The 25520-nt window shown below is 45.7% G+C and overlaps 1 protein-coding gene across 3 annotated transcripts in view; it reads left to right on the top strand.

Annotated features, from left to right (window-relative positions):
• Positions 1 to 7222: 7222 nt before the first annotated feature.
• LOC147050384 (ankyrin-3-like) overlaps positions 7223 to 25520 on the top strand; it is a 77224-nt gene continuing 58926 nt past the window's right edge. For all 3 annotated transcript variants that reach the window (XM_085923059.1, XM_085923061.1, XM_085923060.1), the window contains exon 1: positions 7223 to 7343. In XM_085923059.1, the coding sequence (XP_085779185.1) occupies positions 7263 to 7343 (81 nt within the window). In that variant the 5' untranslated portion in view covers positions 7223 to 7262. The remainder of the gene's footprint in view (positions 7344 to 25520) is intronic.

The raw sequence follows: 25520 nt of genomic DNA, 5'->3' as shown, positions 1-25520 counted from the left end.
CGGAGTTTAGGAAAAAAGCAGTGTCGCAACTTCCACCTCACGTCACTTTGCGTGTGTGTGTGTGCGTGCGTGTTGTTAAATACCTGGGATTCCCCTTGCAGTCAGTCGGGTTTGAACCTTTGTAAGCATCCCTTGCTGTGATGCATGGAACTGACACCATACAGCAGCTATATTATTAGCTGGGCCATGGTAACTTCAAGTCGGCACACCCGTACATAGTTTGGCCTCACGAGTAACATGTAATTGTACAGGACTGTGTTCATACATGAACCTGTAAGAAATGCTCCTCCGGCTTTCCATACGTATTTGTGTACGAGTCTGAGCAGCCACAGCGGCCCAGACGACGCCGTCGCCGCCGCTCTATTCCCCCGTTGCCGGCTCTGTTGCCATGGTGAACGTGTGCCATGGCAACGGCGTATGCAAGAGCTTTCCGTTCGCACTTTCATGTTGTTTGTGTGATCGTTTCGTATGACTTCGGATGACTCCCGCACTCTGAGGGTGGAATTGTCCCAAAGTACGAGCAGAGTGGAGAACAATGTCACATCTGTTCTCATCGTTACGTAAGACGAGAATGCCAAATGCCTCCCACTGATATGCTAATGTTCGGAGCTGGTCGTCAAGAACGTATGAGAATGTTGCTGTTACATTTCGGCGGGCCGTATGCCTACAAGTCATGCACATGCTTGTGGTTTCTGAGTAATTAGGACTCAGATGGGTTCACTTGAGGAATTGCCGCTGTCATTTTATGCTCAACTTGTTTTTCCGTCCTACATGAAAGCTTGTTGACGCTCTAATTGTTTTTTGTCTGATCGTCAGGTCTGTGTTTGGACTTGCTGCGAAAAACCGAAACCGCAGAGACTGAAAACCATTAGTAAGATGAATAGCACAACTACGCTTCAGTTATGAGGCCATCAGCCAAGATGAAACCGATTAACTTCACGATAAACACCTACATATTGTAAAATGTTCTCACAACATTAGGACTTGAATATAATCATCTCAGGTGGCCATTTTGCCACTTGTTGTCAATTGAAAATGACATCACAGTCACCAGGTCTCAGAACACAACCAATCATGGCTCGCCAGTTTTCTGAAGCTGAGCCATGATAGGTTGTGACATGAGACCTGGAAACTGTGAGGTCAATTTTACCAACTTGCAAAATGGCCGCCTTCTGAGAGAGATAAAAAAACAGCTGGATTTTGCCTGTTTAATTCATATTCCACAAACAATATATTAATCAGAACACCGTGTTCCGAATATTTGGGCTGCACAGAACATATTACTACAAAAAGTGTTTGGCTTGACTTCCCATTTAAAAACGTAATAGACAGAATAGATTCAGCGCAAGAGAGAACTCAACATCTTGTCACTTTAACTGAGGTGTGTGTGTATGTTACCTCAGCTCATCACATAAATACACACAAGAAGAGCATGTGTTTAAAAATAAACACGCCCGCGCGCACAATCTTGATGTGGTGTGTGTGTATGTGCAGTTGCAACGGAAATGAACTTTGATGAAAGGTCAAACATTAGTGGGAGATTCTTGAGAGGGTGGCAGTGGGTGGCGCTACAAAGGGCCAAGCAGAGGTTTAAGGGTGGGGGTACTTGGGGGGCGGCTGGTTCTGGCTCCAGTCTTGTCATCAGATTACATTTCATTATTTTACTGAGAGAGTCTGCGGTGTGTCAGAAAGGACAGTGCTGGGCCGGTGACAAGAGACTTCCCTTTAAGTGTCCTCTTTTTTCCTTACAAAAATGTTTGACATCCTTGTGAAAGTATGAGTAAATCAGAATCAACTGATGTGTTGTATCTGTAAAGTGGGCGTGGCCTAGATGATCTATAGTGAGTGTCTGAAAGTAAGTTTGGGCTTGCATAAGAATTGTGTGTTTGTTTTCCTGGCTGAAAGTGCAACTGTCACTTTTGTTTTTTTTCTCCTCACGGCAAGCGGCATTGAACCCGATGTTTGCTCTCACTCAGTTAACTTGGTTTTTTTTTCCATTGCCTGAGCGACAGGTCAAAAACTCAAATCGGGGCAGTTGTAAATCAAGACAACGCTGTTCCCAATGTAGCAGTCTTGCTTGTGGGCAGTGGCAACCAAAAGGGTGTTTGCCTGCATCCACAGCCACACCTCGAACAACTTAGATGAAAAATTTTGAACGAGCAGCTAAATCTCGTTTGGCAGACAATACACTGGCCGCATGTTAACTACACAAATCTCCCCCCAGTCATGTTGAAATACAAAGACAAACCCTGCCCCTCCTTTTTTGTCTGTGCTGATTCACAACAGTCAGGAACCTGCCAGCTCTGGATGCTCGTCTCCATGGAGACAAGGGTGGGAAAGCAAGTGATGATGTTGCTGGGAGAAAAACGCTCCGGCGTGTCATCCGCGTGTGTGCATGTGTGTCTGCACGCTACGTACCAAGGAGAGAGGGAGCAAGTGGTCATTCGGTTGTCCGTGGCAACGCTTATTTTTGTCCAGAGATCGTTAGATTGTGAGAGGAATCCAACAATAATAATATGCAATGCTGTCTTTGTCATTCATGGACAGTTGCAGCTTCTGGCAAGCCCTGCCACTTGCATGTTGAACACTTTTTATGTATTCAAACTCATTTGCAGCAGTAGTCAGCTTTTCTCACGTCGCGATTGGGCAGCATGGTGGTATGGCATGTTTGACAGTTCTGAGGTACAGGGTTCGAAACTTGTTGGCCTCATGCTCTGAGACATAACACAAACCAACAGGACAGGTTTGTGTTGTGTATGATTTTTTTTGTGGCTGATCATCTATCACTTCCACACTCCTCTATTTTTACCTTCATCATCTTGGACATTGAAATGATCATTTTTACGCTTGATGTTGTCATTTTCAAGCAAGTCTGGTTGGACTCAGACTCTATTCTGCACATACTGAAGCTTCTTGACTCCAAATACCAGTGTGCGCTTTATCACTGTCATTACTTTGTTTGGGGAGTTGTCCCTTCACTGTAAAGTAGCAATTTGGGCAAATTAAAGTCATTATACATATTTACACTTATACATTCAAGATGCGGGAGCTTTAAAGTAAAGCCCCCCCCCCCCCTCCTGAATCAGCAGCGGTTCTCAGTAAAACCCTCATTATGGCTCTCCTGGTGCTGCGTACTTGTATATGTGTTGATAATGCAAATGGGTCCCTGGATTATTCGGGCTGAGGTAAAAATGGATCCCCTTCGTCCCCGTAGTGCTTTATCAGTACGGGAGTGCCTGTCTGCTCTTGACCCGGTTGCAGCACAAAAGTGGCGCTCAATTGGAGCACCTTGAAGGACACTCGGCGCTCAAACCAAGCCATGTGCATCAACATCAAAATTTTAATTATCACTTCAAGTTGAAACGCAGGAATCCGTTGACGCAGTTCTTTCTGCATAAAAAGAGAATTGTGTTTGCACGCCCTGCCTGCATGCACAGACAAGTCCCGCTCCGTGACATTTGACTTCAAACGTCGGGATGACTTACTATATGAGCGCTTATGCAGCCTGTGCTACTTTGGAAACGTTTAGGCGCTTTGCTGGAGGGCACTTTGGATCTTAACTTGGCAACGCCTCCCTGCTGGCTAATGCGATAAAACAACATGAACACTTATCAGTGTTATATTTGTTCCATAGATTTTGTTGGCACAATTTTGCATTGTTTCTACACATGACTTCTGATTGCTAATCCAAAATCTCATTTCGGTAATAATAACTTCCCTCAGTATCGGTTCCCGATACAGACATGGATCAATACTTGCATCAAAGCTGCATAGCTGTTGTTTTGTTCGTTGCTTGGTTGAGTTTGATTGATTGGAAGGTGTGCGGTGGTGTTTATCATCTATGTCAGTGTTTCCCAACCACTGTGCCGCGGCGTGAGAGATATTCGGCTGTGCCGTGGGAAATTGTCCAATAATAGTTACGGAGCACTTTGTAAATAGGATTGCCAAATCACTGGTCAGTTAGCGCAAGGCCTGGTCATCCACTTACTAATCGAGCATGCATGGCTAATCGGAGAATCTTGAGATTTCATGTTGTGTCGGTCTGATTGTTCTGGATCGGCACATATTTAGTTTGCTGCTGAGTGCATTTGATGACAGTGACGCTTTGATGACTGTGGTGCGTTTGTGTACTGATGAAAATCCCAGCATGTAGTTACACCAGAGAACCTGGATTGTTCATTTTCACCAACATAAAATACTCAGTCAAGTCGTGACACCTTGACTGTGATCACCATTCAGCTACCATGCCAGAACAGCAGTGTCTGGAAACGTGACTTTGTTCTTGTCGTTGCAATATTTGTAGGCCTCGTCTAAAACAGTTAAAGTCAAGTTGATTATTTTGGATTTGAATCACAATCACTTTCAGTAGTTTATTCCTTACACTGTCTAAAACCTTTGTAAAAAACTCGCTTTTATTAAATCTAGTGTATTTATATATTTGTATTCAATTATTCCACTTTCTCTATATATACGTACATAGGAATAGGATTTTATTTATATAGCACGTTCACGTCTTTCGTAATGTAACAAATTTTATTATAGAAGCTGGTGTAATGCCTAACAGATTTTTGTTGGTGGCGTGCCTCGAGATTTTTTTCCAATGAAAAGGTGTGCCGTGGATGAAAAAAGGTTGGGGAAACACTGATCTATATGATGATTGAGAGGAGCAACCCAGAAGGGGAGGGGGCAGAGGAGCGACGCCACCCAACACTTGCTGAGCTTTATGTCGGGCCCACTCAGCGCTCGGCAGCCGCCATCGATTGGCGGGTTTCGATCCACTCGGTGATGGATGTGAGAAGACACTCGGAGGCTGCTGGTGGCTTCTGTCACAGCCTGCTTCTTTACAGCTTCCTTCCCCATGATGCACTAAATGGACTTGTGTTTACTTTCTAGAATAGCGGCAGAACCAAAAAAACAACAACAGTATCTCTTGGGCTCAGAGTCATTGAATACCTTGTACAAGGTCTTGATTTAAGATGTATCAACAATTGATTTCAGCATTCTAGGTTGCAATGTGAATTTGGAGCAGAAATGTAATTTCATCTCAGCTATGTATTCTTTCAAATGGACATACCGTATAATGGAAAATTGATTTTTTTTAATTGCTTGCTGACATAAACTATTGGCTCTCGCTGAAACAATTAGTTTTTATATTGGACAATATTTGGAAATTGAATTTTGCCAAATTGTCACAATGAATCATTCACCAATTAACCTGACAAGTATTTAATTCAACCATTACGGTAGCTTTAGCGTAAAGGCTAGCATTGTTAGCCTAGCTTTTGTTAACATTTTCATGATCAAATAAAAGGCAATAAAAATGATTTTGTCATTTAACCTTCTCGTCCTCAAGGCCAGCGAGTACTCATCAGTTGTCCTCTTCCTTCTCTTTTCATGGTGAATGTTGAGAAGGGCACCAGTGCAAAATTAGCTTTCCGCGCATGACGCTACAAGTCTGCGTTTGGCGTGATCAAAGCCACAGTAATGGCCAACATCATCGTCTCATCTTGTGACTTTGTCTGGTACTGGCTGCAAGGACACCGCTGAAATAAGATCGTAATTATATTTCACTCCTCCAATGGGTGTGAATATTAGAAACAGACGCCCGTGTGATGTATTGCAGTTCTCGGACTCCAACTCTTTTATTGCGTTTAATAAACTGTCCAATAAACACAAAATAACAAGCACAAACTCGCACATGACTACTTAAGAGAATGCGAGTCAATTGTGGCTTGTTATGACTAAATACTAATTTAAATCTGCACTTGTTTGATTGTGCGCCAGCAAAGTGAATGCAAATGTCTTTTTGCATCAACAAAAATGATTTCATTCATCAACATTAGAAAAAGGGCTAGTGGGTGCCATTAGTGTTCAAAAGTCAAATAAAATGCAAATGAAGGCTCACAAAAGTTATTCAATGAAGAAATGAACAATTACTTGTTGATGGTCATTTTATAATAATGACCAACATTAAAATGATCGTAAGAGACCTCAGGACCGCATACTGCTTTGAATCTAAAGGTTAGCAATGTTTTCCCACTCGTGTGTGTGTGTGTCTGTTCCATAATAAAGAGCGTGCTGATGGAGCGGCCACCAGGTCCCCGATCAATAACTTCTGGCACGGTGCTAAAGCAAGCACACCATCGTGAACGTGCCCATGAACTCTAGGCCGGGGGGTGGGGGTTGATGGAGTAAGATGACAGCGTTGATGTAACGTGTGACGCCACATCTGGCCAGTTAGCCTTTGACTCAGCTTGAACTCTGTCAAGGTTGTTGAGTGTTGATTGCACGTTGCTTCAAACGGTTCCTGCCTCTTGTGGAAGGCGATGATGTCACAGCACAGGAGTCTATTCTTTGAAACAATTCTAAACTAATTGGACGATTAATCGGTTTTCAGGGTTTGGTTCTTCCAAATACTGGAATGGACACGGACTTCAAAAACTCCATATGCCTCATTCAGGGGTTTTTCCAGCTGCCTTCTTTCACTTTGCCCCCCCCCCCCCCCCCCTCCCGTCTCTCCATTATCACATTGCTCCCTCAGCCCTTTCCCCTTTTCGCTCCCTCTCTGCTGTTCCCATTCCCTGTCTGTCTCGTTAGCCACTGAATTGGCTCGTCTGAGGGACGTGCTGGCAAGGCGTGGTCTCCAGCCCACCTCCCCTCCTGCCCCGTGATTCTATGACCCCCCCCTCCCTCCGCCTGTGTCTCAAACATCTTCATCCACATCTCTCTCTCTCTTTTTCCAGTAAGCTGATCCCGCGCGCTGGCAAAGAGTAGAGAGGAGTTCCTCTTCTGGAAGGACCCCCGCCAGCCCTCCACCCCTCCCCTCCCCACCTTGAACAGTACACACAGTCCCCTGTCAGAGATGTGGAAAGCCTCACTTGATGTCACGCCTGCGAGAAACCCGCACGGTAAAAAGGCAGGAGGGACTGGATCTCTTTTTGATGTTTTTGTTTTTCCTTCACTGCCACTTTCTCCACTCTTGCTCTTTTTGAGGACTCTCAGGTAGCCTCAGGTGGACACCCATCCTTCATCACATCTCGTTCGCTCGCTCTTGTTGTGGGTGCCTACCCCACCCTTGCGAACGCGCGCCGCTAATTGCCAAGGCAGCCGAGTGGGAGTGGACCTCGATGGTGAAAGAGGAGGAGAGCATCATCTCTCCTCTCAATCACTGTGGCCATGGAGGCGCTCCGCTGACGACCGGCTCCCGCACGCTGGATTAAACGAGGCGCAACAACAAAAAGAAAGAAGAAGTGACTCTCAGCATGAGTGAGGAGGCAAAGGAGAAGACGGCCTCAGGAACAGGAGGAGGGAAAGCGGCTCATCGCAAAAAGAAAGGCAAAAAGGTGAGTTTGTTTTGCTTTCAATGGATGAATGGGAGATTTGGAAGCACCTGACAGGTGATGTCTCACAAGCAGTCACCTGCGTTCATCCCTTAATCGCTACTGGTCGGGTTGGTTGTCTTCTCGCCCCGGGTGATTGGCTGCAGGAGCGCAGCTATGCAAAGTAGAGGGGGGGCCCAGGGTGGGGGGCAGGTAGTCAGAGTGATCTGTTGTCCTATCCAACTCTACTTCTGTAATTTGCTGTTGTTTGGCTACTGACGTGTTCTCGAGGCGTTTAAGAGCAAGTCGCACAAACATGTTTTGACTCATGACTTGGAATGTCGACCTGCGTGCGTACGCGTCATCGCCTTTTTTTGTTCTTTAGTGAACACAAACCCAGCCGTGTATTCTTTCAGTCTAAACAAACCTAAAAAGCTGCGCTTATCTCTTTTCTCTTTATTCGCGTCTGGCAGGACGAGAAGGGAAGAGGCTTAACGCTTTATTTGGGGTTGGCCCTTGAGATGTTGGATTTATTAGACAGGAGGCAAAGAGCAGAACGCGCAAGATTGCCGCCATACATTTTAACAAGGTTGTTGGGTGTGTTGCTCACAAGCGGCGCATTCCTTGCTTTGGCTTCCAATTAAATTTACGGGCATTCTGCTATGTGTCAAAACCTCACATGGTGCAAAACACAAACAAACCAACAGCCGTCTCTGAATGTCAACGCCGGTGGGCTCGAATTCCATCAAAACAAATGAGGCCTGAACAAAAAAAAATTCGGATTCAAATCGACATCAGGATGATGAATGCCGTTTTCTCGTAAAAGCTGCAATTTTCCAAAAACTGCCTCGTTTCTTTTGCTCTGTAGGCTTTTAAAAAATCTATTTATATTGATTGATCAATTTATGTCAGCAGTGTGACGATTAATCAACAACTAATTGATTACTGAATTAATCGACAATGATGAATCGATTATTTTTAGAATCAATTAATTGTTTATATAAATTTTTGATTCAAAATTGTCCAAATCCTTCCAATTTCAGCTTGTCAACAATTGTTCCTGTCCAATCTCTGTCAGCCTCCATGAGAGCAGACTGATTATATTTGTCATAAAACATTTGCATTTACTTTAGAGAAACAATGATCACATACCATTATGGACCAAAGCTGTAATTGAGCCGTGAAAACTGAACCACGCCATATCGAATCAAATCGTAACCCCATCGAATTGAGCCATACTCGAATCATATTGCACCCAAATTTATATATTGTCCCAAAGAAATTCAGCCTTAATTGCAATAGTCCAATAAAAAGTGGACTTTCTCCTGCTGCTGTTCTTTTTTTTTTTCCTACCAGAGTGGAGGCTATGCAAAATTAAATATCTCTGAGGCCGCTATTTTAAGCGTTTTGCTGCACGGGCTTCATCTTCCATCGGAAGTTGCAGTGCAGGTTGGTTGAACTGAACCAACAGGATCATCAAAGTTGCCCACAGACGTATCTTCGTCCTCAGCCGGCTGCCATTCTCTTATCTCGCTCACGCAGGCTCCACTCTCCCGCCACCGAGCACCGAACAGCTCCAAAAAAATCATGCATATTGATGATGTCTTTTCTTCTTCTTTTTTTTTTGTCCCGCTTTGCTTCCGTTTGTCGGTTTGTTGTCGTCGGGTAACCTCGTGCGCATGCGCGTATGTCGTATCACGACTACGCCAGATGTGTTCATGATTGTAACCATGGCAACTCAGCTCTCTTTGGAGCGAAAGATGTCGAGGGTGAACGAGAGGAGGAGGGAGTGGAATTAAAGACAAAAAGAGAGAGAGAAGAAGATGAGGAAGGGGAGGCTGGGCTGCTTGAACTTGTTGGCCAGGAGAGAGAAATGTTACATTTTAATGTCTGTCTGTCTGTCTGTCTGTCTGTCTGTCTGTCTGTCTGACTGTCTGTCTGTCTGTCTGTCTGTCTGTCTGATCGCTGCTACATAACATTTCCTACTTTCAACAAGAAACTCCGAAAAACCGTGCATCTAGTTGAATCAGAATGACACGAACTTGAGGCAAATCAAACGGTTTCATTCAAGAACAAAAAACGGCCAGTGACTTCGGTGGCACCCCTTGCTTGTATTGTTTGATATTTTCTTCCAGCTTGAGTGTTGTCTTTTGGGGGATGTGACAAACATCTCGCTTTTGTCCCTGGTCGTTTCTTGTGCCTAAAGAAATGCTTTGGGCCATCTTGCCTCCTGAGATGCATACGACTGCTCGAAAGAAGCTTTCAAAGCGGGATGACACATGACGTGCGCCCCAGACGGCCGCCATGCCGACGTGCTGCTCGAAGATGTTCCTCCGAGTACGTGCGTGCGTGTGTCTGCGTGTGTGCGCGCACGTCTTTTTGATATTCACATTAGACTTAATGGACTTAGATCACGTCCTTAAGAGGGCCTGATTGTGCATTATCGGCAATTGCAAGAAACTTTATGGCGATATCAAGTCCGGCAAACGCGCGTGCCCGATAGCTTGACGTCGTCGCTCCGTCCTGTAGAGGTTACGCAAGCTGAAGATTGAGCACGGATGCTGCCAAAAAGAACATCCGTGAGATTTCTTACATAAATGTGCTCCATCAGGTGTCGATCGAGCGGAGGTGTGAGCGAGCGCATGCACGTGTGGGCTTCCCCCTCATCTAAATGAGCGCATGCATGTGTAGGTGGGCTCTTCCTGCCTTTGCCTTTTGGGTCCTGGCCTGCATGGGAGACAAGGCGGGGGTTGGCCTGCTCAAGCTCCATCGTTCTCTGAGGAACATCAGTGAGAATGTGGATAATAGGTGTGATGGATAGGAGAGTGGGGAGTGGGCTGCGAATAGGAAGGAGGGCGTGGTGTTGACAATTTTCATTTGGACTGAGGGTGTTTGTGTCCAACATGGCCGCTTCCCTATAGTGAGTCCTCACCGGCAACAGGTGAAAATCCAAAAACCCCTTTTTTAGCCACTCGGCCATGATTTTATGTCTCAAGGTCTAAAATAGTGCACATTGTAGCTTTAAAGGCACCAAAATGGAAGCCTTTGTTGAGCTTGCCGGTGATTTTGACGAAAGCAGTTCGAGGTAAGCTTTGAGAGCCCAACTCAGGGGTGAAGAGCGTGCAGCTAATCAAAGCAAAGGCCAAAATGAGGGCTCACCACTCTCCTCCACTCGTCCCATCTCGCCGCTCGGCCCGCCCTGCCATCAGCGAGTATGCTTTTTTTTTATGCTCTCTTTGCAGGAATAAATTGATAACACAGAGAGCTCAGCACATTTGAAATGGCTTTCTCTCGCCGCATGTGAGATGTTGTTGGCGAAGGCCCATCAGGCTTCGGCCGGTGAGCGACTTCGTTTCCAAGTGCTCCCTTTTTCATCCGTTCTCCTTTCCACTTCATCTCAAAAGGTTTTGATGACTTTTGTTGACATCCAAGTCATGGGCTTTTGCTACGTGATGAACAGAAATGCCTTAACAGAACTGCTTCATTTTACTTTTGTCTGTAAATGTTATGTAGACAGTATTTCGATAAGTTCAATGTTCTAAGGCAATCAAATCACAACAATCATGGAGAACAATTCTAATATTGTTAATTTTTATACAGTTTAATTTATTGCTTGGATGTAATAATAAATATGGGAAAAAAACAAATATCCACATATTAAATGGAACTGGGGGGGTCCCGATTACATAATTGTTCCAATTGGTTCCGTATCTTGTACGATAGCTGCAATGTGAGGAACATTTTCAAGCATTTTTCTGGATGCACTCGCGTGGTTATTTTCTGTGCAAGCATCTGCTCTTGCCTCATTATGGCAGCCTCTTCCGCTTCCCACTCTGATTCCACTACCCCCCCCCCCCCATTTCAAAGGGGAAGGGAGAAAGACGAACTAGAGTTGTACTGTTGGATTTGTTAAAAAAAAAAATCTCAAGAATTCGGGATCCTCCTTGGGCTTTCTCTGGCTCAGCGTTACCATGGCAACTACTCAAAGCCAGCAAGTGGGACAACAAAAGGTTTTTATTCTGTGCCAAAAGAAAGCGTTTTATGGCCGACGTTTTGTCTGTCGACCCCGTTGTGACTGTCGCCGCTCGATTTGTGGCGGCCCTTTTGGAAAAATGTATTTCTTTGCTAGTAAACACACCTGACTTCAAATTTCTGTGATGGTGCACACAGGGAATGAAAAAGATGAAGATGAGAAGGCGTGCCAGTGAAAACTAACAGGATGTTACATAACCTTGCGAGCAAAATGTCCCATGTGCTGCGATCACCCTGAGTGAAGCTTTCCAAGAAGCCAAATGCTCACCCCCACCTTTCTTTCTGGTCTCATGCTTTGGATTTGCCAGCAGCTGCTTTGTCTGCAGGTGTCGGGCCGTCCGTCACCCGACGCCGCCCGCTCGCTTTTCTCCATCACATCCATCCATCGCTTCTCCAAGCCATTGACTTTAACGAGCGGGCCCAGCTTTTCCTCGGGCTCGGAGTCGCCCGGCGACACGAATCTAAAGTTGTTATCGCCGTTCGACCGGACGCCTTCATTTATGACGGTCTCTGAGCAAACAGCTGACATAATGAGCCAATAAATTTAAAAGTTGCAGGCCGCCATCGGAAAGTGATGAATTATGTAAATCTAATCCACACACAGTACTAAATATTACTACTAAATAACGTGCAATATAATTTATAAACTTGTTCGAGTGGTCAAGATTGGTAAGTACACTTGTTCATTGGTGTGTTGATTCTGTAAAATAGCTTGCGCGCTTGCGTGCGGTTAGCAAATGCGCTAACAGTCGCGCAATGTGACAACCTCCAGCTGTGAGGGTGTGAGCCGGCTAATGAGATAGCCTCTGGATGTGTGTGTGTGTTTGTGTGTGTGTGTGTGTGTGTGTGTGTGTGTGTGTGTGTGTGTGTGTGTGTGTGTGTGTGTGTGTGTGTGTGTGTGTGTGTGTGTGTGTGTGTGTGTGTGGGGAAATGGCAGCTCGCAGAAGTGGTGCGAGTACCTTCGAGCCTTTCACTGAGTTGCCTTTAAATAAAGAAAAAGGATGATTAGGAGGAAGGGCAAGGGCAGGAAGAGATGAAAGAATTGGGTTCGTAGGAAGGTAAGATGAGTGAATGCAGAGCTGAGGTGTCCAGGAAGGGGATGGAGTCTTCCATCACTGGACTCGTGAATAAATCACTGCTGAGATCTCATCCGGAATGTCGTCTCAGTTGCGACATGCCCCAGATGGCCGAGAACTTGCCAAGTCGTAATTCCCCAGTTGAGGACGTTTTCCCATTGGCCTTGTCCAACAGCAATGATCCAAACATAAGCAGGACATTTTTTGATGATGACCTGCACCTTTGTTGAATTTTCTTTTTTTTCTCAAAAAAACAGATTAGCACTTGTCTGAGTGTTGTTATATGGTTTGGTGCTCTCTTTGTCTTCAAACTTTTGTGGTTTCGCTATATCAATGCTAATTTTATAAGCCCGTGTTTTGTATGATCCGTTAGCATTAAACTAGAAAACCTCCATATGTAAACTTAATCTGGGAGTGGCAATAAAAAGCTTGAAGCAAGCACACTTCACTTTTTTGATACATTTTTTGATCCTTCGGCCCTTGGAAAATTCACAAGTTGGTTCACTCTGAATACAGGGTGGCATGATAGAAGAAAAAAAATCAGCAGATAAGCCGAGAGATGACTAATTGATGCATGTAGTATGTGAAACATTAAAAGCACAGGAAAATGTTACGTAATCGAAGATGAGGGAAAATGTCGACAGCCAACGACGAAGTCGTGTGGGTGCTCGCCGGGGGAGAAACAATTTCCTTTCGAGGCGTCATGAAACGACGACATTGCCGTCCTCATAATGACCGAGACGCAGAGCGACGGAACGCTTCTGCTTCTCCGCTCTGATTTCTTGCTATCTCTCGTTCGCTCTCTTACAGTTCTTTGATGAGAGATGCGTGTGAGCCCGTAATTAACAGCATGCTGGACTCCGAGGAGAAATAATGTCAACAAGTCATGCAGGACTAATCCTCAGCCCTCTCGAGTTCTTGCTGACACAAGAAACAAGATCTGAGGCTTAGATGGTGATAGCTGAACCGCATTTCAAAGCCCCCCCCCCATTCATCATGAACATTTGATGATTCGAACTGTGTCAACATGCAAAAGTTCTCGTCAGCGTCCTCGTAAAAGCACCACGAGAGGCTCTCCCGCCGGCCAAGAAGCATTTGGCAGACGTAGCCGTCTCCTAAGTGGTAGTGGCAGCTAATTGTCTGTTTAGCCAGCACGGTCACAGTCACAAGCGCATGAAAACAGAATTAGTATTGACCCCGAGCCGCCGGGTGGCCGCGTAATCTCGCGCGACAAGCCGTGCGAGTGCACGCGCCGGCCGCTCCAGCCGACGTGACTGGCGAGCCGCCGCTGGAATTAACAGCCAACGAGAAATTAAACATCCAACGTGTTGCCATCTTTAATCTGGACAAGTGTGGAATGAGGGATTTGGGAGGGAATAAGATCGGAGAGCGCGGATCATCCTCGTTCATCTTCTTATTCCATCGTCAAGAGCGGCTAATTGCAGCCGTCAAACTGCGGCTGCTAATCTGCGCCGGTAGCAAAAACGATGTCGCCACCTCAATCGGAAACGAGATTATTGGAGGCACGGCCGAAAAGCGCTTTAAATGGCAAAAAAATAAATAAAAATGGAACAACGCAAATCTGGCCAACTGTATTACTTACGGGGCCTTTATTTCCGAGCTCCGTGTTCACTTTCCCGCCATATTTAACAAGTCAAGTCAAGTTTATGTGTATAGCCCTAAATCACAAGCAAGATATTTGGGCGCACACATTTTATGTCACGCTTCCGTCACACTCGCCATAAATATTTTCCAACGCAATTCATTCATCACAATGCGTGAAGCTGGCAGTTGGACTGTGCATATTTGGGGCACACCTCCAACTGCCCCATTTCTCACAAGTACATTTCTGTCTTCATAATTTAGCTTTTGAGTAAAGCCAAGGCCGCTGAGCAAATCTGGACCTGACATGGCGACCGCCTTTTCTTCTCTCACTTTTGAATGTGCCAGTGAATAATAATGAAAAAATGATATCCATCCGCTGTCTGACCTCCTTTTGTGACTCCTGCTGCTGCACCAGCTTCGCTCCCTTGCCTGGCTGTGAAAACCCGAAGGAGGGAGGAGTGGGTTGATGGGCAGGGGGGTATTTTCAACAAAAAGTAGGAGCAGGCATGAACGCAGACGTGCACTTTGTAGCGGGAGGGCGGCGAGGATGTCTTTTGTTTCACTACTTTTATTGAGTCAGGCTCCATTTAAAAAATGTCACGGCGCTCGGCCGGAAAAATATATCACTGCGGAGTCGTTTTTGCACGTCCTGTAATTGGTTTTCCCTCCCAAAATTTCTGACTGCAATGTCAAGGTGCCTTGCCAGATGTCGGCGCCAAAATAAACCACACCGAGAACTGTTTACAGAAGTGGAAAGAAATCCCGTTGAGTTGTTTTTGTATGAACTCGTCTATCCATTTTGTGGCTCACAAGGAGATCTGAAATTCCGCTGGTAGATTTGTATTTGGGGCAAACAGACTTCAGGAAACCATTTAAAATCCCCAGCAAAATAGTTGCACCTTAATAGGCTTATGTAGACCGGATTGTGTTTTTTTATCCGAATTCAAACCGTTTTCACAGTGGCGCATAATGGCGGCGGGCCTGCTCTGTTGTCTGTGAGGTTTTCCGCTCTTGAGAGGCTCATTTGTTGATCTGCTAACCAGATTAGCACTTGTCTGATTAACTGGCCGCAACCGCCGCTGCCGTCCACGACTTCGCGCGACATGTCTGCGTGCCGGCGTTGTCACGGTCAGCTGGCTTTGACTTGTCTTTGATGCACTCTCGCTCCTTTGGAGTGGTCACAGATGGCCGTGATGAAGTGAAGATGCAAAGAGTTGAAAAGGTGAGATTCACAAGTGGACCTCTGATGTAACAGGATTAGCTTGTCTTCTCTCAGGAGGCCAAGAGTTGGAGTTAGTCGTTCAGTTGTGTGTTTTGTTTAGCAGGAAGTCCGACTTGTAAAGGGCGCCAGACAAGTTTTTAAATCAAAATTAGGGTCGTGTCTGCTCCTTGAGTCTTTCAATTGTTTATGTGTATTCAAGAAATGTCTTAAAGTGCATGGGTGCCTTTTCTTTTTTGCCTTCTCTCTTCCATTGGCAGCTTATCCTGAACTCAAAGCAAAAAAAAAGTGGCATTGTTGCCATGGCAACCGTTATTTTCCTCCTTACAAGCCACTATCAACAGAAATTCATTTCTGTATTAAAATGGGTCATTGGTCTTGTGCTAATTTCAAGTCTGAAACCTGATATAAATTATGAACAACCCCCGAGGCCCCTCGGAGGCTTGCTTTTAACCCCTCGACCTCGTCCCCTTTTCAATTCAGCCTCTGCCTGAGTGGCCGTGACAGGTTGAGCTCTGGGGACGCGAAGGTGAGGACACACTTTGGAGAGGGAGACGTGCGCCACCGTTGTCGATAGATCCACGCATGGCTGGCCAAATGTGCCCGCTGGTGCCAGAAACTGGGGAGTGGGACACCGGCAGGGGCGGCGCTATCTGGTCGTGACCACCCCAACATCGAAGGCAATAATTTGACAAACGTGATTCTGAGGGGCTTTCATACACGTGCGTATAAGTTTGCACGTGTCATCTCACAACCAGTCGTTCTAATGAGCCGTTGTGCCACCCTGACGAGAAGTTTCTAGCTCGGACAGCGGCGGGGAGTAAGCGACGCGCATCTGTGGCCTCAGCCGCAACGCTCCCTGACTCCATCCAATCAGTCGCACCGTCAAGCGGAGTGACATATCTGCAGATATACGCTGATGCGAGACCCGAGGCCCCAGCTGTCAAGGCGGAGCAGCAACGGATGGGCGGTGGCTGGGAGACGCCGCTCGGCCAAAATGAGTGGGAGGGGAGAAAGCGGATGGCGTTTGCTTATCAAACATGGCAGGATCTCCCGGTTTTTGTGGCTTACGGGCTTTGATAGGTCTCCGCTTTGCTTCTGTCTGTCGGTGTTATTGCGTTGAGTGACGGAGCGCGTGATTGCCTCAGTGTGAGACGCGGCCTTATCGGAGTTGACTGACGCCGGTGTTGATTTTCGTTCTAGCGGACGGTGGCATGTACCGTGGAGCTGTCAAATGACTTTCTGGTCGAAAGGGGAGTGTTCTACTTCCAGTACAATAAATGCTTCAAGCCACATTTTAGTTCTTGTTGTTGTGTGTCATGCACATTGAGTGACGGCCGGCTCAATTTTACAGTACATGGGTGCCTTGGCACACAAGTTCATCACCACACTTGTAAACAAACACACACACACACACACACACACACACACACACACACACATACACACATACTTTCTTGCTGCAAGATATCACACAATTGTGTTATGCTAGAAAATTAGCATCTTTACCAGTTGCCTATTGTATAATATAAAATCTAATTTAGTGTTGGCTGCTGGCCATTTCTAGCTACGTCGTTAACAGCTAGCTTATAACATTCTCAACATTTTAATTTTCCATGAATACTTTTCAAACCTCTGCTGTTGGTCCCTTGAAGGTTGCTATATATAATATACATCCAAGCTATTATGATTGTTATTGCTATTATTATTATTATTATAAAGCAGGTTGCCGAGTACCTGCGCAGTCGACCACCCAATCATCTCATTTGCATCCAATTAAGAGCCCATTTGTAACCTTTAGGCGCTCATTCATTAGCACATCAGGTGCTTAGCTGCCATTTAATCACACTCTCCTCTTAATCAATGAATCAATTGCCCATTACTTTCCATTCACTCCTGAGCCTTCATCTCAGCTTGACATTTTGGACAATTTGATGCTTTGAGCTGACTGATGTTGGCATTTAGCAGCAGCGGATATTAATTAGAATAGTCAGCCGTGATATTTGCATTACATATAATACAATTAAATTTGGATTTGGACTGTTCCTGCTGCTGTCCTTTTTCTGCTAGGTGGGGCAATGCATTTCTTTGCCCCCCCCCCCCCCCCCCAAAAAAAAAACCCCAACAAGGCCATGAAACCTGCCAAGCAACAAGTGACTGTAAATAAACAAAATATTTTCTTTTAAGAAATCATTTTCAAAGTATTACTCTCAACTTGCATGTTACATCTTGTCGCAACAAATTGCACATGCTGGTTGAGCATCGCGTGTTGTGAAATCAAGAGCGGCGCACAAGCCAAAAGGCCTTAAGTGTGTTGGCACCACCTTCATTTTTTTACAGTCAGGAATAGCGCCGTCAGTTAATGAATACTTTCCATTGACGGCCGAGAATTATAGTTTGCTGTAAATGTATCCGCGCATTCGGAATAATATACTACAAACTCCAAATGCTGAGACGGAGCCCGACCTTTGCTCTGGAATCGATGCAGAAGTGCAGCGTGTGTACGCCGACGGCGGCCTAGCGCGAGGTCTCCTCAGGCGCGACCATTCTTGGCACGTCTCTGCCATCCATCACGCTGGGGGGAAACACGACACCGGCAGAGGATATTCCGTCGGCTCGCAGCCGCTCTCACGCCGCCGTCACATTCTCAGCGTTGGTGTGCTCCCTGCGGCACAAGCTCGCGTTGGCTCTGAAAACAAATTCAAACAAAAAATGAACCTCAAAAACAAACGACCTGTGATGACAATTCCTGCCAATTGTAACCCCGCTTGCCACAGCTGCACCCCAACACCCGTGGACCTCCCCGCAGACATGGAGATGACTGGCGGAGAGGAAGCATGCGGCCAGCGCATTCCAGCATATGGCATGCCGACCCACTGACGGGCACACGCATATGGTGCCGGTGGCGTCCGCTGCTTCTCATGGGGAGAAAGCTCCGCGCTCACCGTCTTTGATGCGACTCCAACTCGCAGAGCTCCCACCGAGTACAGCCAGGTTTTGAAAAAAAAAAAAGATTAAAAATAAAATAGAACGACACTGATTTTCTTTTCGTACAGCACAAAATGGTCTCGCTTTTATTTCTGCTGGTCTTGGCACACGGTTAGGATCATCAATATCATTGTGTCCCCAAAATATTGGAAAAAAAATTATCTGCAGATATGCGAGTTAGTGGGTGCCACACTGTGAATATGCAGAGCGTGATTGTGGTTTGAAGTTGTAATGACAACAATCACCACTAGATGGCACTCTTGGTTGCATTTATCCTGTGCGACGCTACATCTGAGTCGGCCTAATAGTTTTTTTGCAGAATTGGAATGATATGCAGGACATATAATACCTCAATACTAACATTTTGAGTGAGATGATTTTTTATATGTCCAAAACGATGACATACTATATGAGAAGCCTGTATTTAGTAAATAATTATTGAAAAAGTGTTCCCGGAATAACTCGGCAAGTCGCCCACCGGAGCAGCGGAAGGTTTCTTCCCAGTCAGAATTAGCAGTGGACTCGCCCACGTTCCCTTCTTTTCACTCAACCTGAAATCTCGTGAGAGTGTTCTTAATTCTCGTTCATGGAAGCTGTGCACCGTTCACGATTTGCAATTAAAAAGCACTCAAGCCTCCTGTAAATGGTCGGAATCGGAAAATGATGTTTTATTAATGCCCGAATTGATCTTCCCTCCCCGCCGCCGCGGCTCGTCCATCATTTTGTCGGCCCCACATTTCTGGGAAAGTCCTAATGTGATTGGACTTGTGCTATGATGGATGCTTTGAATAGAAAACCAGGGAAATGTTTTCTGTGCTTTTTATTTTGAATTGGAGAAGAAATGATGAGGACATTTTTATCAGAGGCTTCTTTTCAGCTGCCCTTTGTGGCGATGAATTATTGCAGCACGTTCGGGGTAGTTTGTGATTACAGGCAAACTGTGGACGCGAGGGGCCTCCTCGTTTTTGCGCTCTGCAACAGAGCGTGAAATTGTTGGTTCGTCTTCAGCTTTTTTTTTTTTTTTCCCTGTGGGAGGAAACCCACAATAGCCTCCTGACCCGCCATGATAAAATTCTTCATTAAGCTGTTTTGTCCTGGTTGCGTTGATGCCATAGTTTGAAGGCGTTGCAAGGAAAACCGAGTGTTGTTGTTTTTCTATTGGGCCATTTTATGATGAAATAGCTCATGACGCAAAAGTGGTGTTGGCATTTTTTGGTTGGTTTGAAAATTGTAGTTAATTTTAAGTGGAGCCTTGCTTGCTACCTACTGCTGAGTGGAATAGCTGAGGAGAGTCGACAGAAAAAATCATAAATGGAGATAGAAAATCGTTACTTTTGGTGAGGATGCTATTTAAAGAAAAGCAAATGACACTGAACGGCAGTGTAAATGTCAGCTCCCCTCCCTCCATCGAGCTAACCTGACGTAACCTTCTGTCTTCACCTCCAGCTGAGGCGTGCTTGCTGTCCTTGTTGTGCTTTGCTTTCTGGACTTTTCTTTTCAAAAACAACTAAGCAGCCATTCCCCCCCAGAAAAACAAACGCACACCCCAACAGCAAGTCATTCAGACCTTCATCACAGTCAGTACTCCCCCCCTCCCTCTTTCTTCTGCTCCGCCAAAAATGTCTGGCTGCCCCCCTGTGGATAAAGTGCGAAAAGACACTTTGCTCTTGTTTTTCCTGGTGACACACATTTTGCTAGGTTGGTGGGAGATAACTGGGTTACGTCTCATTGTACCTTTTGTCTGTCCGGAGGGAAATAAAGTGATGGAATTGAGTGATGCAGGTGAAGACGTCATATGGGCAAGTGTGTATGTCTAGAGTGGGCCAAGGCTGTTTTGTGTATGCATGAGAGAGAAATACACAAAATTGGTACTAAAATCATTTTCTTTCATACTCAGATGCATTTTCCATACAGGGAAATCCATCTAAATTTGGTTGTTTTCATTTTGCTGCATGCTTTTGCTCGCCCAGTCTGAGCTCCAGTCATCGACAGGGAATATTCACATATTGTTGAAATGAGCTTTTCTGCCTGGTGAAGCTTAGTCAAAACTAAGGTCCAATGAAGAGATATATATGGGACGATGTTTTCAAAACTGTCCATCTGTTTTGTTTGTATCGAAAGCACATTTGCAGCATTCTATGGTTCAACGCTAGAGAGCAGCAGAGTACAAAAAGTAGCCAAGTGCACTCACCATCATGAGGATGCTGAACATTTGCCTCGCTTCCTTTTTAAAAAAAAATCCCTCGCGTGCATTCATAAAAATATGACTTACGCGACATTTTCTTTTTCATTGCTACAAAATATTGCACCCAAAGTATTTTATGTTGATGCTAAAATCACCTCAACTCTTTCAATCATGTTGATCCCTCTGTCCATTTTGTGAAGCTAACCAGCTCAAATATCACAAAATATGAAGAATCATTATCGCCTTAAATGTATATGCGCTTTGGGGAACTAATGATGCTTCAAAACCATCATGAAGCCAAGCTGAACTATTCAAGCTATTACCGTAATTACTTATTGTGCGCCCTCAGTGTGACCTGTCGAACTCAAACCCCCAAACACACACACACACACACACACACACACACACACACACACACACACACACACACACACACACACACACACACACACACATGCACACTCACAGTCTCCCTGCAAGATGCCCCCACCCACCAGCTCCCCCAACTGGGATGTGCTGTTGTGGCTGTAAAGGTCAAAAGGTCAATGAGATTGTTGCACTCTGGGGGATTTCATGAGTAAAAAAGGAAGGGAGCTCACTGGGATTAAAAATAAACAGGACTGTGAAGTCTACCACTATTCTGGCAGGAATATTGAAAAATAAATACATTTCCTGGCTTATTTTTCGATGAGGCTCAGTAATGGCTAAAATGCTGGGTTTGAATTCCTTTTGAGGACGTGTAAATGCACGAATGCTATTCTTTTGTTTCATGCTGCCCGTAAACATTCAAGTGAGCAAATGAGCTGTTCTGACTGTAAACACAGCGATCGTAACCCCATTTGGGTCAGCGAGGACATATTTTGGAGAATTTTTGTGCCAGTCCATTTGTCATTTTGTGTCCCGTGGCTGTAATATTTTGGCATCTGGGACCATAAGTGGGTGACCTTATGTCTGCCTGGCAACGCGCCTGGAAACGGCGGGTGGAAAAGTTCCAACTCCTTTGCGGCCACCTGCCAACTGTGGAGCTGAGATTTTATTTTTTTCTGTCTGGGAGTAAATGTTTTGCCGTGAAGTGACGTCCACCTTGGCAGTTCTTTTCCTCTCCACCTGCCAGCTGTTGTGCTCTGAATGGACTTTTCTCAATGAAAGCATTCACAACTGGCGTCTTTTTAAATGTCATCGCCCCGTGAGCGATTCTGGAGGATTTCTGGTGCGACCGCCATTCGTGTGCACATGTACCCAGCCCCCCCCCCACACACACACACACACTTCCTCTCACTCCCTATCCCAATCCTTTTCCTCACCTCTCCTTATCCATCTCTCCTGTCCTTCTCGCAACCGCCCCATTGGTGGTCGCCTAGCAACGGCATGATCATTTGGCATAATGTGCCCCCCCCCCATGCATGTTGGGGGCTGCGAGTCAGCATCCCCCATCCACTGACATCACCGCTTTCCAACGCTGGTGGCTGCATTTGAAGAGAAAGAAAACAAGGGAGGGGAGAGAAAAGGGAATTTCACGGGTCTCCACTGGCTATGTGTCCCTGGAGGCTTGTCACCCCCGCCCCCCCTCATCAATTGCCCCATATGGTCTCTAACCCTCTATCGCCAGGTTAAAGACACGTGGCTGGAAATGAAATTGACAGGCACATGCTTAGGCAGCCTAACGGTGGCGGCAGGACCCGGCCAGGCTCCCGATGATGCCGCGTGTGCTCGCACGAAGGCAAAAATGGCTTCCGCACGCTTTGCCAAGCTGTTGGCTCTGACGTGAGCATGGCAGTCGGCAATTTTAAATAGGACACCTTTCCTTTCGTTCTCTCTTTCTCGTCATTTCTGTTAACCCGTTGTTAACTTGTGAATCGTTAAGCTAGGAGATTCTTTTGGCCAAGTTACACGTCTTGGTTGGACTTTTTGGTGCCTAAATAAACAATGTTTATTTTTCTTTCCCATTCGTGACGTTCCTAAACATGGTGCCCATAAAACGTGAAAACATGCATGTGCATCCATGTGTGTGCATGTGTGCTTGTGTGTGTGCATGTGTGTGTGTGTGTGTGCCAGCTGCAGTTTTCATTCATTCTCTCTCACACACATAGACGTCGTTTCCGAGACCCGTGTGTATGGTGGAGCTGTGAGGGAGCATTTAGGAGGATGGAGTGAAACCGAAGGTGGTTGCCACGGCAACCACTCCCCTCGCACCCGCCCTCCATTCTCTCTCTCCCTCTCCGCCTCCCTCGTTCCATCCACCTCTGCTGGCGATGCTGGCGCCGCTCTTCCTTCCAACCCGGTTTGTCCTCACCTCTCGACTCACGCTGCCACCCGAGGAGGAGGAGGAGGAGGAGGAGGAGGAGGCTCCTCTGCCTCACTTTGAAGTCAAGAGCACGAGAGTGAACGCACCTTAGCAGGACAGCAGCCCCAAGGAAGGACAAACAGGATCTTGGCCACAAACAGCCAAAAGAGAACCTACGCTTCTCCGTTGTCCTTTTCAAAGGAGGGCATTTTTCTTCCCTTTCCCCCCCTTTCCTTTTCTACCCCGATTTTTCCCTCTGGGATCCCGGGGTTTGTCCCCCGCGGCCACCGTTGTCTAACTTCTCCGGGATCTCAGGTGAGGCGCGCGTGTTGCGAGTGCCCTCGGCCGCTTCATGGCTCACGCGGCCTCCCAGCTGAAGAAGAATCGGGGGGAAGTGGATGTGAATGCGTTGGAGGACGAGAAGGAGAAGCGGAGGAAGAGCAGGAGAGCCACATCCCGGGAGCAGAAGAGAAAGGTAAAGGAGGTATCGGTACCGGCTGGCGGCTTGGCGGTGGCAGACGTCGCCGCCGGCATTGCTGGAGCGTGACTCTCTCGCTCTGCTCTGTGTGTGTGTTGGAGTCTTGATATCAGGCGCTTGGAGGTCACCTCGGCGTACACGTTTCCATCTCAGCACGTTTCTGCTAATCATACAATGTGGAGCCACACGGGCCATCTCAATTCACGGCTGACCTTGAGTGGACCGACGTGTGCGTGCGTGTACGCTGGCATGCACTTCACTTTTGAATGTGTGACTCTTCCGACGTGATCATAAAAAGTACGGGGTTCCCACACTTTCTCAAAATGCGTCATGGGACAATTTTGATCAGGTAGCAAATGTTGTGTAAGCAGTCAAGAACATATTTCAACTTCATGTTTGTCTGTGTTCTTCAGAATCAGTTTAGGTGCAGTTCAGGGGCAATTTTAGGGTTCGAAATGTAGGGCTGCTGACAGTTTCAGTTGTGAGCTTGTCACGGTTATGCTGCCATGTATTGCTATTTTTTTTTTTTTTTTTGCCTGGGTGAGGAATTCAATGATGGGGCTCTATTTTCAAGTCTGTAATGTAGTGACTTAGTTTTGGTCCTTTTTTCTGGTGCACATAGCTCGGTGTAGTATAGAATGTGCCTTTTGCGCCGTAGAGGGTGTGCACAGAGCCGACCTCTCATTACCTTTCAAATTGCCGTGCGTGTCCTTGATACGGTGGAGGAAGAAATTAGCTCAAGTCCAAGTCGATCAAAGCGCACGTAGTTTGTTCAGTTGAGTTTCATGACTGGAGAGACTCACGCACCTACTTATCAGGCACCTAGGAAATATTTCATCGATTTTCCTTTTTAAAGCATTGCTGTCCTCTTGCTACGCTTGTCCTATACCTGAGGCTTAGACGTGACATCCTGGCGAGAAGGCCATTCAATAACCGGAAGAGAAAAAAACACAAAGATCAGCACAGATGGAGTAGCTGAATGAGATAATAATGAAAAAAATCCTCTCAGACTCTGCTTGATTTTGTGAGCGAGAGTGCTGAGTGGATTTGTTTTTGGAGGTTCTTTCCGTGTATGTGATGCCATGCATAATGCAAAGTGGCTGATTTATTGATGAACGCGCTTTTCATATGATGGAGGACGCACGTGGGCCGCCTAGCTTACATGTCCGATCGCACACAATATGGACACCCGAAACAGAACTTGTCATAAGGACAATGTCACAAGGAGTACTAGTAGCAGACAGTTATCAAGTAGTTTGCAGTAGTGTAATGACAGTGGAGTCGGATGGAATCTTTTTTTTTGTGCGCTGACCCCGAAAGCTCATGTTGGCTCACGATGACATTTACTGTACTCTGCTGTGCTACTGGGGTTCCTCGGTTTTAAATTATGCTGCCAGCAATGTTATTTGACCTCAACATCAACAACAAGGGAACAAGTCATCAGGGCCCTCATCATTGTCCCTTGCCACAACATTAGGCACAGCGGCACCACTCGTATCAAAAAATGAGCGGTGATATCTTAATATGGTATAGCTCGTTGTAATGCGGATAATGTGATTATTTGGACACTTGTCAAGTGTGTCCTCATTTGGGTCGCTCATCCCAGCAGAGAGGTCAAACTAAATGTAAACCAAAGACAAGTACACTTTGCAAATTTACAACAACGTGAATGCGAGTAGTCATTTTAGTCATTACACTGTATATCTTTATATATATTTGCATCTTCCCCCCAATAAATAAATAAATAAATAAATAAATAAATAAATACTCCAAAGCACTGTCCATTATCTCACCTTAAATAGATAAATAAATAAATGAATAAATAAATAAATAAATCTCCAAAGCACTGTCCATTATCTCACCTTAAACAAACAAACAAACAAACAAACAAACAAACAAACAAACAAATAAATAAATAAATAAATAAATAAATAAATAAATAAATAAATAAATAATCCAAAGCACTTTGTCCTTTATCTCACCTTGACTCGGCTTATTATTAGCTCCAAATGTTCTGCTGCTACACTGCAAAGTCATCAGTCACCCGAGTGAGGGAGTGAATTTGTCAGTTGTCGTTGGGAAAAGTTTCTAGGTGTGCTACCTCCTCTTGTTTGGTGGCCTTCCAACTCTTTCTGTGTCCTCAATTAAGGCTGCCAAAGTCGGAGAGATATGAGTGTCATTAAAGAATTGACAGATGTAGATACAACAAGGAGTAAAGGAAGTCATAACAGCTGTAAAGTGTTTTTTGCACATATTCACAATGATGTTTGAGCTCGACATGAAGTCCAGGTCAGACAAAAGTCTCTTATATCATACTGCAGCTGCCGTGACTAA

Source organism: Syngnathus leptorhynchus, chromosome 10, assembly GCF_054491065.1.
Source record: "Syngnathus leptorhynchus isolate UIUO chromosome 10, UIUO_Slep, whole genome shotgun sequence".
Classification (NCBI taxonomy): Eukaryota; Metazoa; Chordata; class Actinopteri; order Syngnathiformes; family Syngnathidae; genus Syngnathus; species Syngnathus leptorhynchus.
The sequence above is the reverse complement of the archived record's forward strand: the minus strand, read 5'-3'. Positions and strand labels throughout refer to the sequence as shown.